This window comes from Papaver somniferum, chromosome 11 (genome assembly GCF_003573695.1).
Source record: "Papaver somniferum cultivar HN1 chromosome 11, ASM357369v1, whole genome shotgun sequence".
NCBI classification, from domain to species: Eukaryota; Viridiplantae; Streptophyta; class Magnoliopsida; order Ranunculales; family Papaveraceae; genus Papaver; species Papaver somniferum.
The window spans coordinates 94,221,219-94,238,098 of record NC_039368.1 but is presented as its reverse complement, the minus strand read 5'-3'; the positions used below and the strand labels follow the sequence as shown (position 1 = coordinate 94,238,098).

The 16,880-nt window shown below is 36.0% G+C and overlaps 2 protein-coding genes and 1 long non-coding RNA gene across 4 annotated transcripts; 2 read left to right on the top strand and 1 right to left on the bottom strand.

Moving 5' to 3' along the window:
• Positions 1 to 6,435: 6,435 nt before the first annotated feature.
• LOC113322654 (histone H2B-like) lies at positions 6,436 to 7,177 on the top strand. The gene has a single exon (XM_026570785.1). It carries the CDS (start codon positions 6,533 to 6,535, stop codon positions 6,977 to 6,979), a length of 447 nt encoding a protein of 148 aa, XP_026426570.1. The 5' UTR covers positions 6,436 to 6,532; the 3' UTR covers positions 6,980 to 7,177.
• Positions 7,178 to 7,344: 167 nt separating this feature from the next.
• LOC113322653 (protein ALP1-like) lies at positions 7,345 to 11,448 on the bottom strand. Of its 2 annotated transcripts, XM_026570784.1 has the most exons (3): positions 11,270 to 11,448; positions 10,927 to 11,090; positions 7,345 to 8,629 (listed from the first exon to the last, which is right to left on the bottom strand). In XM_026570784.1, the coding sequence occupies exons 2-3, from the start codon at positions 11,078 to 11,080 to the stop codon at positions 7,587 to 7,589; spliced, it is 1,197 nt and encodes a 398-aa protein (XP_026426569.1). In that variant the 5' UTR covers positions 11,081 to 11,090; positions 11,270 to 11,448; the 3' UTR covers positions 7,345 to 7,586. The 2 variants fall into 2 exon arrangements, with proteins under 2 accessions (XP_026426569.1, XP_026426568.1); XM_026570783.1 differs by having other exon boundaries at positions 10,927 to 11,448.
• Positions 11,449 to 13,955: 2,507 nt separating this feature from the next.
• On the top strand, positions 13,956 to 16,074 carry LOC113321061. Its single transcript, XR_003346446.1, has 4 exons — positions 13,956 to 14,082; positions 14,522 to 14,559; positions 15,008 to 15,340; positions 15,880 to 16,074. It is a non-coding gene; the product is annotated as an uncharacterized LOC113321061 (long non-coding RNA).
• Positions 16,075 to 16,880: the final 806 nt, after the last annotated feature.

Genomic DNA, 16,880 nt, shown 5'->3' with positions numbered 1-16,880 from the left:
GAACCCACTTGTACGGTTGGTAAAGTAAGAACTCCCAACCGTAAAAGAGTGTCTCCGGCTATGCTTTTCTGGCCGAAAGTACATGTATTGGCTTGGTTTTCCCCGCCGTAAATAAAAATACGGATTGGATTACCATTATTTCCCAACCGTTTTTTTGTTTTACGGTTGGGTCGACAAATTATCCCAGCCGAAAACCAAGCCGAAGTGCAGTTAAGGCTGGGAAAACCTAGCTGTAACTGGTTCTGAAAACCAAAATAAAAAATCGAAAAAACTTTCGGTTGGAAAAACCAAGCCGAAACATGGACTCTCGGTTGGGTCGGAAAACTATCCCAGCCGTAATCTTGATTCACGGTTGGGAATCTAGAACTCCCAGTCGTAAATACTTTTAGAAACTGATTTTTTTACCCGAAATTCATCGAATTGGATTTTTTAACCATTTAAAACAAAAATAAATAGTGGGTTTTTCTTAGTTTTTTGTTTTTATGATGATCATCATCTTTATCATGATCTTTGAATGAGAAGGAGAAGGAGAAGAAAATAATTTTGGGTTTTCTTGATGATCATCATCCTCATCATGATGAAATTATGCTCATCATATTTTCATAATTTATGAATAAGAAGAGAAGGATGGGGAGAAGATAATAGATTTATTTTTTTTATTTTTTTATGATCTTCATCATGATGAAATCATGATCATCATCTTCATCATGATTGTAAATGAGAAGGAGAAGATTATAGATTTAGGATTTTTTTTAATGAATAGTGAAATTTAGGTAAGGGTATAATAGACATTAGGAATATGATGTAATAAGGGATAACCTCATTTGCTATTTCGTGACCCTAAAAAGCCCCAAAAGACCATTGACTTTCAAAGCCCCAATGATGGGATTTATACAAAATGAAGAAAGGATTTGTTCGAACTGCGGGGTTTGGAACAGTTGGAATATAATTTTATCCAAATATTTCAATTTAGGGGATCTGGAGAAAGGAGAAGAGCACACAGAGAATGGACTCACAATATGATGGAAGAATCTAATACAATGCAAGCATAGAGTCCTGAAAATTTCAAAAAAAGTCTCGAGTAATAGTACAAAGCCAACAAAAACAAAGTTTAGAGCCAAGAAAGAATTATCCAATACAAAGTTAAGAGGCCCTTAAAGAAAGTTTGTGGCTTATAAAATATGTAGGGACGGAGCCGAAAACATTTTACAGGGGAGGCTAATTAACCAAAACATAAATTCAAGGGGGGATAATTAAGAAAATTTTCTTGTAAATAATACAAATTCTAAAGGATTTCTAATGAATTAACGAGAAACAGGGGAGGCGTGGGCCACCCATGAACTACACTAAGCTCCGTCCCTGAAAATACGAGTCAAGGATATATCAAAGAAAGATCAAAACAAAACTCTGGATATAAATATGAGTTATTGTTGTAGTTTTATCTTCTACGTATTCGTACAAATTTTTATTATAGTTTCTAAGAAGTGTTCCTTTATTTTCTTGATGTTTCGTTGAATTTAATGCATAGGAATTTGGGAAACGAACTCGAATAGGGATTGATATATCAAATTTAAGAAACATACATATTACAGTGAAGATATCTTGAAACTAAAACTTCCTAAGGTAATCCTTGGCCGAGGTTTTCCTGTTGAATTCCTAAATGATGCACAACTTGATAGTGTACTTCAGTACATTATCAAACTACTTATTCGATCCACGATAATATTAATGAGAGATATATATAGAGTCATGGTTTACTTGGACGAACCAATGGTCAGAATATGGGGATTATACTTGTAGTAATAAAACTTACCGACATATTTATCAAAGCAAAGATAATAGATGGAGAAAATATTGGTGAATTTTACATAACAAGAAACACTATGCATATTGTGAATCATTATGTTTCGCACTACACATGAGGTAATTTCCTGTAAAAGTTGTACACTAAATGGATTTTACACGATTTATTCAATTATCATTTGATTAATTCAATTATATCTTTTTTTTGTGATTTAAGCAGTAGTTTTATTCTAAAATGATTGTAAGCTTCAATCCTTTTAATATTATCGGGATAAATTAGCTAAATTTATACATCATGTATTTGTTTTGGTTGTTTTCATAGGGCTTATGAAAACTTTTATGCAATCTATTTTTCAGTAAAATCATAAGTATAAAAAGCTTTCCATGATTAAGAAAACAAAACCAGTTCATGATATTCCCTATGAGTCACATGTTGAATATAAAATACACTACATATAATTGAATGCAAATTCGATATCAGCAAAAAAGTTCATTTCAATGTTTCGAATCACCAGTTAACAAAAAAATTACCAAGAAATAAACCCGTGCATAGCACGAGTGACAACCTAGTTTAATCAACGTGAGAGTCTCCGTCTTTACTGGTCCCGCAAGAAAACAGCCTTGAATCATCAGCAGTATATGCCATTGTTGTGCAACAGAGGGAATCACAATCCACCCTAGATCCCAAATTATCGTAAGGCCATGATTCTATTTTTCCATCCGATACTGTTGAGAAGATAAACTGAATGTTCTCCTTGTAATGAGGACAGACAGAATAAACAGGAGCCTCATGACCTTCAAAAGGATATTTTTTGGTGCCAGAGGAAGCATCCCATACCTTAATGGTCTTATCATCACCAAAGTTGCTTGTTGGGGTGAGAATACGCAAGATCATTTATGCCTCCTATATGAGCATCAATCTCCAAGTGTTGTCGCATATCATCAGCACCGTGGTAAGAATATGGGTTTTGATATGCAACTGGTTTCATCATCTTGGAAACTGGATCCGTTAATGATTACCGCAATATGTACAATTTTTTTTTTATATTAGCCCTTCGAACTGTATTCAACCGGACCTGCTATTGATGTTACTTGCACGAGCACATCAGACATGACAAATTTGTTTTTTGAAGAACACGAATATCCTCATTCAAGAACTCAACTTTCAAATGGGAAAACACATTTCTTTCACTCGTTTCCCCTTAGTCGGCGCCAATGTTTGGACCCAAAATTACTTTTGGCGCAAACAAGATGAATGATGATGATTATTAAGAATTAAGGTAAAATTAGGGTTAAAAACGAATCGAATGAAAAACAAAGAAGACAAGGAATTTAACGTGGTTCGGCATTGTACCTACGTCCACGGATGAATCTCCCTAAGGAGAGTATTTTATTTTATTGATTTCATTACAATGGTTTTCTCTCTAGGATTTTTTCCTCCTCCCCCTTACTAGGGTTAACATCCCTTGTATTTATACAATTGTGCCCACTTGCACTGCAAGTATTCTGGGTGTTGTAAAATCTTCTATTCGGGTCGTGGATACGGGTTGGCGGAAACGAATCGGTGAAATGGGCCGCTCGGCATGGGCCAAAAAATGACTCTTCTAGTAAGGCTTAGGTTAGCTAATATTGGCATCCAAATATTAGGGTACAAACAAAAACCTTGACAGTTTCTCGCCTTTCGTGCTTCCCTTTTATTACTCCTTGTAATACTGCGAGTTATAGGAGACATACTTAAAAGTTTTACCAAGGAAAGACAATATGCCTAAGAGAAGATTTTTTTTATTTTGATAAGAGTATATTTAGTCCAGAAAAACAGGGTTTCCGAAACTACACAATATTTTCCGAACTTCTCTTTTTATTGAAAGAAAGATATTCTTTTAAATATCTCTTATTACTGATAATAAAAGCTATCATGAACCTGTGCCCTTTATTTTTATGTGCTTTTCCCATCCAATACTAAGAGCACGAAAAAGGATGAGAGTGCAGACTTTTGATACAACTATGTTGTATCGGGGTAAGCTTTTTCTAGCTTGCAACGAGTATCAGAAACATAGTTCATGTTTCTCCTTGGGAATTTCAACCCAAAATATTTTCTCCTAGAATAATGATCTTTTCTAACTCTCGAGATATGGTCATGTGGAGAAGATGTATTGATGTGAGAATTTTCAGAGATAGATAAATCTCTCTTAATTCTGTCGATGAGATTTTCATACGATTTTCTCATTCTAAGTATTTCCTTATGATGCACATCAGCATAATCATCTGAAACAATTATCGGAAATTCCTTATTGTTTCCTTTGGCAGAGATTCTCTCTTTCCCTTTCTTCTGGAATTGTTCTTCATCAAAACAAGAATTGTTTCGATATGGGTGAGGAGGAACCTTTTTCAAGAAGCGGTTATCAACTCTTTCTTCTGATTCTTTTGAGTTGATTTTATCGGGTAGTGGTATATTCTGTCTTTCTACTGAGGAATGGTCTTTCAGTTTTTTAAGACAAGAAAATTCCTTCAAAAATTTTACCACCATATTTTAAAGAAGTATAAGTTTCCTGTCAAGTGACTGAAAGTTGTATTCCTTAAGATCACGCTCACGGAGTCGGTTCAAAGTTTCCTTTGGACAAGATTTCGTTTGATCATCAGTAGATGTAGAAGCTGATTTCTCATCCTCTTCTGACTTGATGTAGTAGGCAAACTACCATCATCATGATCTGTTTCGAATGTCATCAAACAAGTTTTGTTATCACAATCTTTCAAAGTCGAGCAATGACCATTGGTTTCTTCATCAGAAGAAATTATAACAGAATCATTAGTCAGAGTCATAGGACGTGTCTCTTTATCTTGAGTAAGAGATCTAAGAGCTTCTAATTTGACAGTGAGATCCATATTCTCTTTGGATAGAATATTCAGTTGAGTGTCTTTATCTCTGATCTCATTTTTTAGAAGATTTGACTCTGTCTTCAGTATCAGCACTTTTGTAGACAGAGATTTTATGGGCTTTAGGAGTTTTACCAACTCTTTATCAGCATCTTCTTTTCCATCAGAGAACGACTCAGATGTACTCTTGATTTACGTAACTCCTGGATCGTGGGTCAACAAATCGGTATCATCTTCAACTTTTGAGTACTCATACTCTTGCATAACGTTAACTGAATCAGACACAGATTCAATTTCTTATAGGTTGGATCGCACAGAACACAAGTTGTTAGATCTTTTCGTGTTTGCCTGCTAAGATACTTACAAGTTGAAAAGACGAAGGTACCCAAATATACCTCAATCTAAAACTTTTCCACCTATACGTCCTTTCTTCGAAAGTGATTATCTATGGACTGAGTCGAGACAATACAACTAATTGGTTCACACTTCGTGTGATCGTCTATGGATACGAGATCGAGACAATACTACAACAAGATAACTTGTGTGATTGACTATGGATACAAGATCGAGACAATACAATCAACGAAGTATGTTTACTTGATAATAGGTTCGGACTTAACCAAACACAATACGATTGCTATCAAGTAAATAAGAATTAACATTTATGTATTTTACTTCTAATTATAATAAAACAATTATAATTGCGAAAATAGAAAAGTAAAAGACACAACAATATTTTTTTAACGAGGAAACCGCAAATGCAGAAAAACCCCGGGACCTTGTCCAGAATTGAATACTCTCAGGATTAAGTCGCTATACAAAAGCTAAACCAACTTCGTATAGTTGAGACCAAGCAACTAAACCTATAGTTCACCTAGTTCCTTTTGTATCCCTGCGCCTCCAGCTTGCAATAAGTCACGCACTTCGAACAATTCCTTTGGTTCGTATTCCAAACAATAAAGGAACAACAAATATGTTCGGTAATAACTCTTTTCAAACAACGTGTTATGAGTTTGACAAAAAGCTCTCTCGTTTATCCCAATGAATTCCTTTGTCAGGTTCTTAGATCTATCTCAATAACAATTACCAAAGTCAACCAAATATTGATGAACTCTTTATCCCAATGAACTCTTTTCAATATTTCTTAGTCACAAAGACAATATACTTGATGCCGATCTACTAAACTAATCAATCAAGATTACTCAACCAAAGTAATTGTCCACCAGTGCTATTTTTATTCTGGAGTGAGAGATGGGATTGAGTTTTTAGGTTGTCGATGATATAGTTTTCCTCCGAAGAAGAAAGAGTATTGAAAGGTACAGAGACCGTCCATTACATATCCCATTTAGACGGCACACAGTATATCCAAGTCATGGATCCCATTGAAACATGAGTGTTTTTCTCCTTTTTCCTTTCTCTTTCCACGAGACGGAGCTCCTTCACAACCTCGGTGCTCTCTCACAATTTTCGAGGACCCACCACAAATAAGCGACCCCCCTTTGGGGATGGGGCCATAACTTTGTGAGACAGTACCGAGGTTGTGTAATCCCATTTGGGGATGGTGCATCTATCACTGCTGAATTATTAAACCATCTACACGTCCGTCACAATTCAATTTAAACAGCACACGGTATAGCCAAGTCATCGGTCTGCATGAAGCGTTCCCCTAAACGGCACAAAAGAAATCCAAGTCATCAATCCTGTTGAATCAATTTCCACCAATAGAGTCCATTTGCCCCCTCCTATATAAACTTCTTTCCCTTCATCATCAATCTCCACCATATTTACCCTCCTTTAGTCTGAACATCTTACTCCCCTTCTTATCAATTAATTTCAACATCTCACAAAACCAATCATGGCACCGAAAGCAGCAGAGAAGAAGCCAGCAGAAAAGAAACCAGCAGAGGCAAAGAAATCAGTAGCAGAAAAAGTACCAGCGGAAAAGAAACCTAGAGCAGAGAAGAAATTACCAACAAAGGAAAGTGGAGTTGGAGATGGTAAGAGAAAGAAGAAGATGAAGAAATCAGTTGAAACTTACAAGATCTACATCTTCAAAGTTTTGAAACAGGTTCATCCTGATATTGGTATCTCAAGTAAAGCTATGGGTATTATGAACAGTTTCATTAATGATATCTTTGAGAAATTAGCTAATGAATCTTCAAAATTAGCTAGGTATAATAAGAAACCTACTGTAACTTCTCGTGAGATTCAGACTTCTGTTCGTCTTGTTCTTCCTGGTGAATTAGCTAAACATGCTGTTTCTGAAGGTACTAAAGCTGTTACTAAGTTTACCAGCAATTAGATTACTGGATCTGTTCGCTACGACTACAATATATGTAATTTCATCTCGTATTCTAATTATTACTGTTCTATCTAATCTTTGAGACAAGTTTACTTTTTGTCGTTGTTCGTTTGTAGTTCTTATTATCAGATCTGGGATCTTTCTGATGTATATGGTTACGAACAACTATCAAGGCAATGAAATATGTTTGTTTTGAAACTTCTGCCTTTCTATGTTGCTTTTAAATTTCAAATCGATCGAATGATTTTCGTTCAAATACTTTCTTATAAATTTTAAAGGTAAATCTGTTTAGGTTTGTATCACTTTTTCTGGTTTGTCTGTGCTTGCGATGTCCAGATGCAACTGCGCAAGAGTGTAGTAAAAAATAAATGAAATTGCAATGTCATAATGTGCATTGTTCTCTGCAGTATATGTAATGTTGCAATGGAATGAAACTCCCCAATGGACATTACCGCTGAGAAACAGACATACTGTTGACTTTCCGATGAATACATATTAAAGTTTTAACCTACATTGAGTTTGAACTCCTCATCCGAATAAGAAAACACAAAGAAGTTGACTATAATGATAGACATGGGCATGAGTCGAAACAAATTTGTTTCAGTATTTAAGGTGGCAAACTTCCGGATAGAGAGAGAGACAGTTTATCTCTCAACATGGAGGCTTTCTTGTCGACTGAATCACATATCTGTTGCTTATAACCTGGATCATGGTGGTGAGTTAAAGGCATTTCATCTTGTACTTCATCTTCCATATCAATCACAATATTATGAAGCAAGCAACAGACAAGAATGATTCTCGGCAATCTATTTGTATCAGGTCTCCACATTGTACCTTGAAGAATTCCCCACATTTCCTTTAACCTTGCTAGTGCTCTCTGTGCTACCATTCTGGTTGCAAAATGCCGCTTGTTGAATTCCGACTTAGACTCTGACAGATGTTTACCTTGATAAGGTGTGACAAGCCAGGGTAATAGAGGAAAACCCACGTCCCCGATTATGTATTCTCCCAATTCTGAACCTTTGCAAAGCTGTATTTTCTTCCCACTTAGTCTATTCCCCTTTTCACAAAGATTGAAGAAGCCTGAACTTCGGAGAGCTGACGATTCGTTTACACTTCCTGGCCATCCAGTGACTATGTCTCTAAACCTCATATCTGGGTCAACAATGGCTTGTAAAATCATGCTATGATTGTTTTCGCTATCATACCAAACATCATTTGAGTTATCCACTATAGGCAAACACATCGCGATATGGGTAGTATCAATTGCACCGCAACAATTGGGAAGGCCTCGCATTTTCTCAAACTTGGATTTTACCTCTGTCATTTCTGCTTCTGTAGAGGGCCACTTTAGGTGACGGAGTCCTCTTTTTTCCATAGACTCAATAAAACGCCAGGTTATTTGTGAAACACTAGATTGGTTTATCCCAAATGTCTCACCTATAATTACTAATGACTCACCTGAGCCTAACCTTCTTAGAGCGACTGCTACTTGGTCGTTTAAACCCAAAGACTTACCATTCGCAGCTGAAAATGGTGATGATTTTATCATATCCTCCTTCACAAGTGAGCAAATGTAGTTGAAGGTTTTTCTTGAGATCTTGAAAACAGATTCAAATTTTTTCGAACTCTTCGATCGAGACAAAGGCCCTGCAAAAGGGGGAAAAACTTTAGTAGCCAGTCCAAGTATGATTGTCTGGGCCTTCAATATATTTTTTTCTCTATTCAGTTAACTCCAAGTAAGTATCATGCTATTTGGTATCAGTTCTGTAATAAGAAGACATTTGTCTCAAGAAATGAAGAAATTATACTGCACTACTAGCATCGTTAAAACAATTCCCAACTAAGTAGATCTCTTTTCTACTTAATATTAGGCTTAGGCTTAGGCTTAATATTATGCTTAGGCTCTGGGATACCACTTGGATAATGGAGAAATTCTGAAGTCAAGGTGTTCCATATATTATTGAAAAACATCGATGCACTTGTACGTCAGATGAATGGAACTTATTGGTTTCTGAAGTAACTACAAAAATCTCAGTTTACCATCTAGATTGGTCTTCGAGCCGGCGGAAGATATCAGTGGACAGAAATTAGATTGCATTAGGTTTTGAAATTGGACCATTTGACAAAATAGTGGAAAATTGAGCAAAGGATCAGCAATGGAGATAATGTAGGTCATCCAAATGTTCATTATGCACAAACTTTATATACTGATACTGAATTGTGGCGCCACAAGAGTGATATGACAGGCTCCTATTATTTATTCAGCCACACTTTATCACAAAAAAAAATCTATCATTTTAGTTTGGAAGAATGTGAAAATAAACACCAAGTAGGAGGGAAAAGGAGTAATGACCCACATAGAGGCAATTATGGTGATATGATCCCTGGAGGAGAACCACCTCAATAAGCTAATGTGACCAGAGTAAGGGTAAGGATGCTTCATACAATCATCACCTAAGTCATCACTTAAGTAGGCTAGAGTTTCTCAACAACATTGTTATGCGATAAATTGGCATAAGGTTGTAGTATCCACAGTATGGGCTAGAGGTTCATATTTGTCTCGGGAGATGGAAAACGTTGGTAACCAGTACGACGGCCAATTAATCTCCTGGGAAAGTTCAGCATTTTGAGCACAAGGTGGAATGAGCAAGTACACCCTCCATTAATGAGGAGAAATCAAATCCATTTTCCGGCATGTTAACGTATACGGTAGTCAAAAGGTGCACTGCAAAGTTTTACTACATATGTTGGAAAGCAAAAAGAGGGAAACCTAGGATATGAGCATTGTTAAATTTATCTGCAATAGCATGGATAACATTTAGTCACAAGTCTCAAAGATAAAATCCAAAACAAAGAAAAAATTAAGACATCCGGTGAAAGTGAAATCACTGAAAGCACTAAACAACTATTCAAAATTAAACTTCTTGATCCAAAGAATGTTGATTATTCATGTCTTAGTAGCTTATTCCAATTCTCAAGCATGGCGTGAGAGATATTAAATATGTCTCTTCTGTGCTACCTACAGGCTACTGCTAGGAAACCCTGCCCTCCATATTCAATTTTAGAATGTCGGAAGCTTGGACGTCTCAAACCTACTGAAAATCTGAAGTAGACTTCAATGAAGTGGTCAAGTCCTGGAGGAAACCTATAGTGGTTCTTAACACTCTCCCACTATGAACTATTGATGGGGTAACTACCTGTAGATTATCTGCAATTCCTACTCTGTGCTAAGACACAACACCATCTATCTCACCTCTAATCTACTTCTCCAAATGTTTGGTCAGGAAACACTACATTCATCCGGCTATTAGCTAACATGAAAGTGGACCTAAAAACGGTTGTTCCTTAGTGACACATTTGCAACACAAACCCAAATTGCACCTACATTTATGTGGTATTTGTTTCCACTCAAAAGTGATACAGAGAGCTCAAACTGTAAAGCCGAACACCCCAAGGGAATGTAGGAAGTCAAAGTGAATCACTGCTTATAACCAAACACTTAACAATTACTAATGTTTCACCCCTACATAAACCTCCAGTTACGAACAATCTGAGCAAAGTCCTGAAGTTACCATGGCTTCTTTTTTCATAAATCGATAGATACAAGCTGATAAATAGGTAATACAAAGTCACAGTTATCCTTTAACACGAATGTTCAACAGGTAACCATGAACATCAATCATTATAACAAACAAATTGTTCCTATATACCCATTACTCGAATGTTCACGAATATATTACCCAGATACATTCTATGTACAACCTCAATGGACTCTAATCTGGTTATTCAGTATAACTATGTTGATGTTAAATCACTATACAGCTAAAAGAGAAAACATAAAACACAATAACCAAGAACAACATTGAAAATACATAAATCAAAACAACAACCCATGAATACATACAGCAAATGGTAGAATAACATGATAAATGAAAAACCCATACCAGTAATCCTTCTGGAAAACTCATCCCACCAATCCTTAGGTTGTTCATCTTTCTCTGATGAAGTTGAAGAAGAACCACCACCAGCACCACCACTTCTATCGACCTTCTTCTCTACTATTTTCCTTTTCCTCTTCTGCCCTCTAATGGGTCCCATTGAAAAACCTCTGAGAAGAAAAACCAAATCAGATTTGAACCTTTAAGACTTACCACTCCAGAATAGAGTCTAAGAATTTGTAGTTGTTGCAGAGAGAAAACCCAGATTCCAAAAACAAAGACAAGAAAAAGAAGTGCATGAAATAAACCAAAATAGATGTACATATATATATAGAGAGAGAGAGGTTACGGGGCTGTGATGGGTATAGCAAAGAAAACATGCAAGAAAAGTTTTTATGGGGTTGGAATGGTAGAGTTTGATGGTGGTGATGCTGTGTTTTTTACTAAACCATGCAAGGAAAAGGCAAAAGGAGGAACCAAGAAAAGAAGAATAAATAAGATTTGAAAAAAGGTTTCGAGTCTCAAGAAGAAGTGAATAACAAGTCTAACCAAACACAAGGAGTGTTGGTTTATATAGAGATGTTTGAGCCATAGACGTCGTTTATTTCCACACCTCTCTTTTTCGGGCTAATTTTTGATCCCGTTATTACTTTCTGGCAAGAGTTAGGATATGGGCTATTAAAGAACAAAATCCCAATTTCATTCCAAAAAAAGTATCTATGAAATTCAACCATTTTCCTTTTTATGTTACTATCCATCCATATTTTTCAGCATGCTCATCGGTTGTAGAGGTCTAATTCAAGGTCATCGGGGTTATCGGATTTACTGAACTTCTTGCTTTTTAAATTCACACGTTGAATTAAAGTGTCAGGACTATTGATATTTATCTTTGATATTATTAATAAAATTTATTTTTTTTACTTTGTTTACGTCGCTGTTACCAATTTACTGGATGCAGCGATGAGATGGTCTTGATTTTCAAATAATCGGCAACCCTTGCAATTTGGTACGTGTAGCCCTGGTGTTTGTTCGTGTGGTTGTAAAAATTTATACGAGAATGCTGAGAACCTTTGTGGACCAAGTCAGTTATCTATTGTATGAAAGTGATCGTAACCATATGTGGGATGGGTTGGGTTCATTTTTATGAGTTTACCACATATATGCATGGTAGTGTAATGTATCCAACGGTTTTAGTTTAAGGGGTTGCAACAAATATGGTATAATAGTAAAGTAATGTTAGTATTGGAACAATGACATTTGTGTGTCTGGTGCTGTCACTGCTATCAGGTAAGACAACTAGTAGTATTTCCACCAACTGGTAGACTAGTGGCAGGTCTAATCTACAGGGTTCAATTGGGGGCCCTGGAAAAATAATTAGGGTCCTAAATTTCTATCCCCATTCATGGAAAGAGGATAAGAGGTGTTTAAATACCATGAAAAGATTAGATTACTCCAATCCTTGGGATTGTGACACATGTCAACCTATTAATTTTTTATATTTTTTAATTTTAATCTTTTTTATTTGTTATTTTTTTTGCCGAGATTTGTATGAAAATCGTCGTGGTAGTGAAGTGTTTCATTGACGACTCTCAATAGTTGTTACTATTTTAAAAACGATCCTCAACAATCGTTAATGATTGAAAAACGACCCTCAAAAGTCGTCATTGTTTGAATATAAAAGGGTCGTTATCTTCTCCGGAAAAATACATCAAAGGGTCGTCATGGTCTTATTCAATACTATTACGACCCTTTAATGTATTTCCGCCATTAATAACTCTCCGAAGATAATAACGACTCTTTTATATGGGTTAACGACTGTTTAGAGTCGTCATTGAAACAATGACGATTCTTGAGGGTCGTTTTTCTATCATTAACGACTCTTGAGGGTCGTCAATGAAACAATGACGACTCTTGAGGGTCGTTTTTGAAATAGTAACGATTCTTGAGAGTCGTCAATGAAACACTTCACCTCCATGACGGTTTTTCATACAAATCTTGGCAAAAAAAATTAAATAAAAGAAATTGCAAACAAAAAATTTGAAAAAATAAAGTTTAAAATCAAATTAAATAAGATTAACAACTAATCAACTCAATTAACACTAATGATTTGGGGTAGTTTAGCCATTTTAAAAAAAAAAATGAGATAAAAGATAACCCCCAATTACCATTTCATGACATTTTTTGTCGTGTAGCTAAGGATCTCCAATTATTTTTCCGGGCCCCAATTCAACCTGTTAATCTATGACTTGTATATTTTAGGGCCAAAGTGGATTATCTATGAACATGTGAGCAATGCTGTCTACATGTATTCATGGTACGTACAACATGAGACCTACGCTGCAAAAGCTGGAAATATTATTATATCACAAATTTATTTTTAAATTTTGATAGAATGGCAAGTGGATCAAGAATTCAGGATATTATAATGCTTTAATATGTACAATCCAACTAAGCATTGTTCTACAAACCCATCATCATTGAATAACTGCCGAAATAAATTGAGAGTAGCAGACGCTATTTAGTTTACCTTTGCAAGTAGACTGGAATTCTTGATACTTTTAGTCTACCATCTTCCACAATTGAGCCATCTGCAACATGAAGTCCGGCAGTGCAGTTAGAAAAATCAGTAGCACTAACAAGTAGCAATCTGTAAATCAAAGAAGGCAAACACGGGTGATGTAGGTTGATGGTAACTTTCTTGGCGACGGGAAAGCTAGGCCATACGCTCAAACCCGAGTCTCACAAGTAGAGGTGTGCAGAAAAACCAAAACCGCGGATTTCACTCGCAATCGTCCGCAAAATTGCGGGTGAAAACCAATCCGCAAGAGTCTATGGGCCGGCCATGGTTGAGTTTTCAAATCCGCAAGGTTTAGCGGTTTGGTTGTGGTTGGTTTTGTGAATCCGTGAATTCACCCGCATCGCAGGACAGAAAGGAATTTGATAGAAATACTAAGGATAATATAGGAAGTATGAGTTTGATATATAAACATCTTATCTTTGTGAAACCTAAAACAGTTTCACTTCACGCTCAACTTCTTCTCTGCCTATGAGAGGTTCTTCATTTCTCTACTCTAAGTAGTTCTCTGCCTATTAGATTCATCACTAAAAAGTATTGAATCGTGTTGAAGAAAAAGTTAACGCACTACCTGATTGCTGCAACCAGTAAGTTTATTTATCTGTTTATTTTTGGATTCAATTGTAGAAAAAAATTCCGGATTTTTCATCTTTAAGTTTGAAACACATGAAATTAAACTGGGTTTAGTTTGATTTGTGAAAGGAGACTACAATTTTATAAGAAATTTGTGTTGGATAATAGGTTTTAGGTTTTATAAGAAATTTGTGCTGAATAATAGGTTTTAGGTTAGTATACTGTGATCTTAATAAGTTGAATTTGGTGTTTTGATTAGAGGTTTGTGATTCATCATAACCCTAGAATACTGAACGAGTGATCTAGTCTAACATGCTGTCTAAGTGTCCAGTCTTTCTCAGTTACAGGTTCCTGTCTCAACTCTAGTAATTTTCTCAAAGCTAAGATCTCTATTATTACTATGGACTAGTGCTAAAATATTTCTGGTTTTATCCATTATTGTTTTCTTTTCAGTTTCCAGGGAAGAAGTTTTGAACTCCACTTTCAATCAGGTATATCTATTATCCTCCTAATGATTCTCTAACTCTTATATCTTTCAGTTGTTGTTCTTTTTGATTTTCATGTTCTTGAGTCATTAGATTGTTGCTTCCATGATTTGATTGTATGCTATATGAATAATCCATGACATGGGTTCTGTTTGTTATGCCTTAAATTTTGGTAGTTTGGATAACTTCACTCAAATTGGGTTTTTGGGACATTTAGCTGATTGGTTAAAGTGGATTTGAAATTGGGTTTGGTGTGTTTTTTTGTGATTGGCAATTCTGAGTATGTGAATTAAGCCCCAAACATGTTAAAAACTGAAAATTTCAGTTTATGTGAAAACCATTTCCACCATTATTGCAATAGCGTAAGGTTCTGAATTTGGACTTCCTTCTGATTCCAATTTCTTATTTGTCCTTTCTATGTTCATTTACCTAATGTGTCAATCTTTTTTTGTAGATGGCTTCAAGCTCTTCTATTCCTGTTAACAATCTTGATGAGAGCATTGGTACAACTACCACGGCAACCGTCGAGAGCATAGCTACAACTACAGTGACAGCTGGCTATGCAAGTATAAGATCTTGTCCAAGATAGCTCGAGACGTGCTGGCTATGCAAGTATCAACAGTAGCTTCTGAATCAGCTTTCTCCACGGGTGGTCGTGTTCTTAATGAGTATCGAAGTTCCATGCTTCCAAAAACAGTGCAAGCACTGATCTATGCTGAAAATTGGCTGAGAAAAAAACCAATCAATCTCGAGGAGATGCTTGAAGGGATTGAAAAAATTGACTTAGGTAACTCTCGAACCTTTCTTTCTTTATTTTTACCTTTCACTTAGTATCTTTGTTATTGTGTATATGCCACCTCCATCATTGCATTTCCTTCTTCTTATTGTGCACAAGATATTCGAAGGTTACTAGATGATATAGGGTTTGATACTGAATTAGTTGTTGTAGGTCAGTAAAACATTGGGCACAAATCTGGTCAAAATTCAGGGCCTAGTTCCTTTATTATTATTTTTGGTTTGTTAACATGTGCTTGGTTTTACTCTTTTTAGTGCAATAAGCATGTTTTCGTCCCAATTCTCTTGGCTTTGTACTGTTTATCTATGGTAGACCTAGTCTTATGCTAACTTTCAAGTAAGAAGAGACCAATTTATTATGAATGGTGTGAAAAGCCTGTAATATTATGAGTCTTGATATGTTAAGATAAAGAAAGAGAAATGTCAAAGGAAATTATGAGCCTGTAATATTATGAGTACTGTTTACTTTTTGTTTACCTATAATTTTGTATAGGATTCACCTGGTCTATAACTTAACTCCTCATTTTACAGATGCGGAAGAAATGTTGAAGGAAATTCCGGATTGAATGAACTAGTACTCAAATCCAAAGACTCTTTTTTTGGCAGCAGAAGTTCCATTGGTTTGGCACCATATCGTCGTTGCATTTGATAGTTTACCTTCCGTTGTTGTAAAACTTAGTACTTTTTTGTTTCCCTAAAAAAGAACACAATACTCTTTTGTGTTAACTGTTGACTATCTTTTGTGTTAAATTTCAGTTTCTGAACTTACGTGTTAAATTTCAGTTTCTGAACTTACTACTTAGTATTTCTGTTTGCTTTACATTTTTTTTCCTGACAAAATCCGCGGTTAATCCGCATCCGGACCGTGTCACTCGCTGATTCGCGGGTGATTGGGCCAGTCACGGTTCAATTTTCCAACTCCGCAACTTTGACGATTTGGTTGCGGGTGACCCCTAATGCGCAACCGTCCGTCCGTTGCACACCCCTACTTAAAAGCTCAACCGACAACCAACTGGGTCAAATTATGTGAATTTGGACTTGGGTCATACCTTTTCAGTGCATAATATAGTTTGGATGGTTTATCATGTGAGTGAGGGTGATTGTTGGTCCTATGTGGGGGGGGGGGGGGGGGAATTGCTTTTGGGCCAGAAGATGAAAAAAAAGAACCGTCTTTTGGGGACTACTCAAAAATGGAGGGGGACTACTTTGTGATAGAAATGTCTAACCTATACTTATAAGGGGTGTCCTAAAGTGTGGAAATGACTAACCTACCATTCACCTATATATATAATCACCTCCTCTCATCACCACCACCTATATATATATATAACCACCTCCTCCCATCATCACCGCCTCTCACCACCACCGACCACCTCAAATCACCACCACCGCCACCTCTATATATAACTTAATTTAAATCATTCACAAAATAAAATCAAAATCAAAATTATAACAAACTTATTACTTTTCATTCGTTTTCCATTGAAAAAATGAGAAGTAATCATCAAAATGAGTTGAAAATGTAAGTTACA

What these genes read in the sequence shown, in the direction of transcription:
- LOC113322654 (XM_026570785.1), top strand. Translation starts at nt 6,533, where the DNA reads ATGGCACCGAAAGCAGCAGAGAAGAAGCCAGCAGAAAAGAAACCAGCA.
- LOC113322653 (XM_026570783.1), bottom strand. Translation starts at nt 11,080, where the DNA reads ATGGGACCCATTAGAGGGCAGAAGAGGAAAAGGAAAATAGTAGAGAAG. An exon ending in GTTTTCCAGAAGGATTACTG is followed by an intron (nt 8,630 to 10,926) that starts GTATGGGTTTTT and finishes CCCCTTTTGCAG; the next exon opens with GGCCTTTGTCTCGATCGAAG.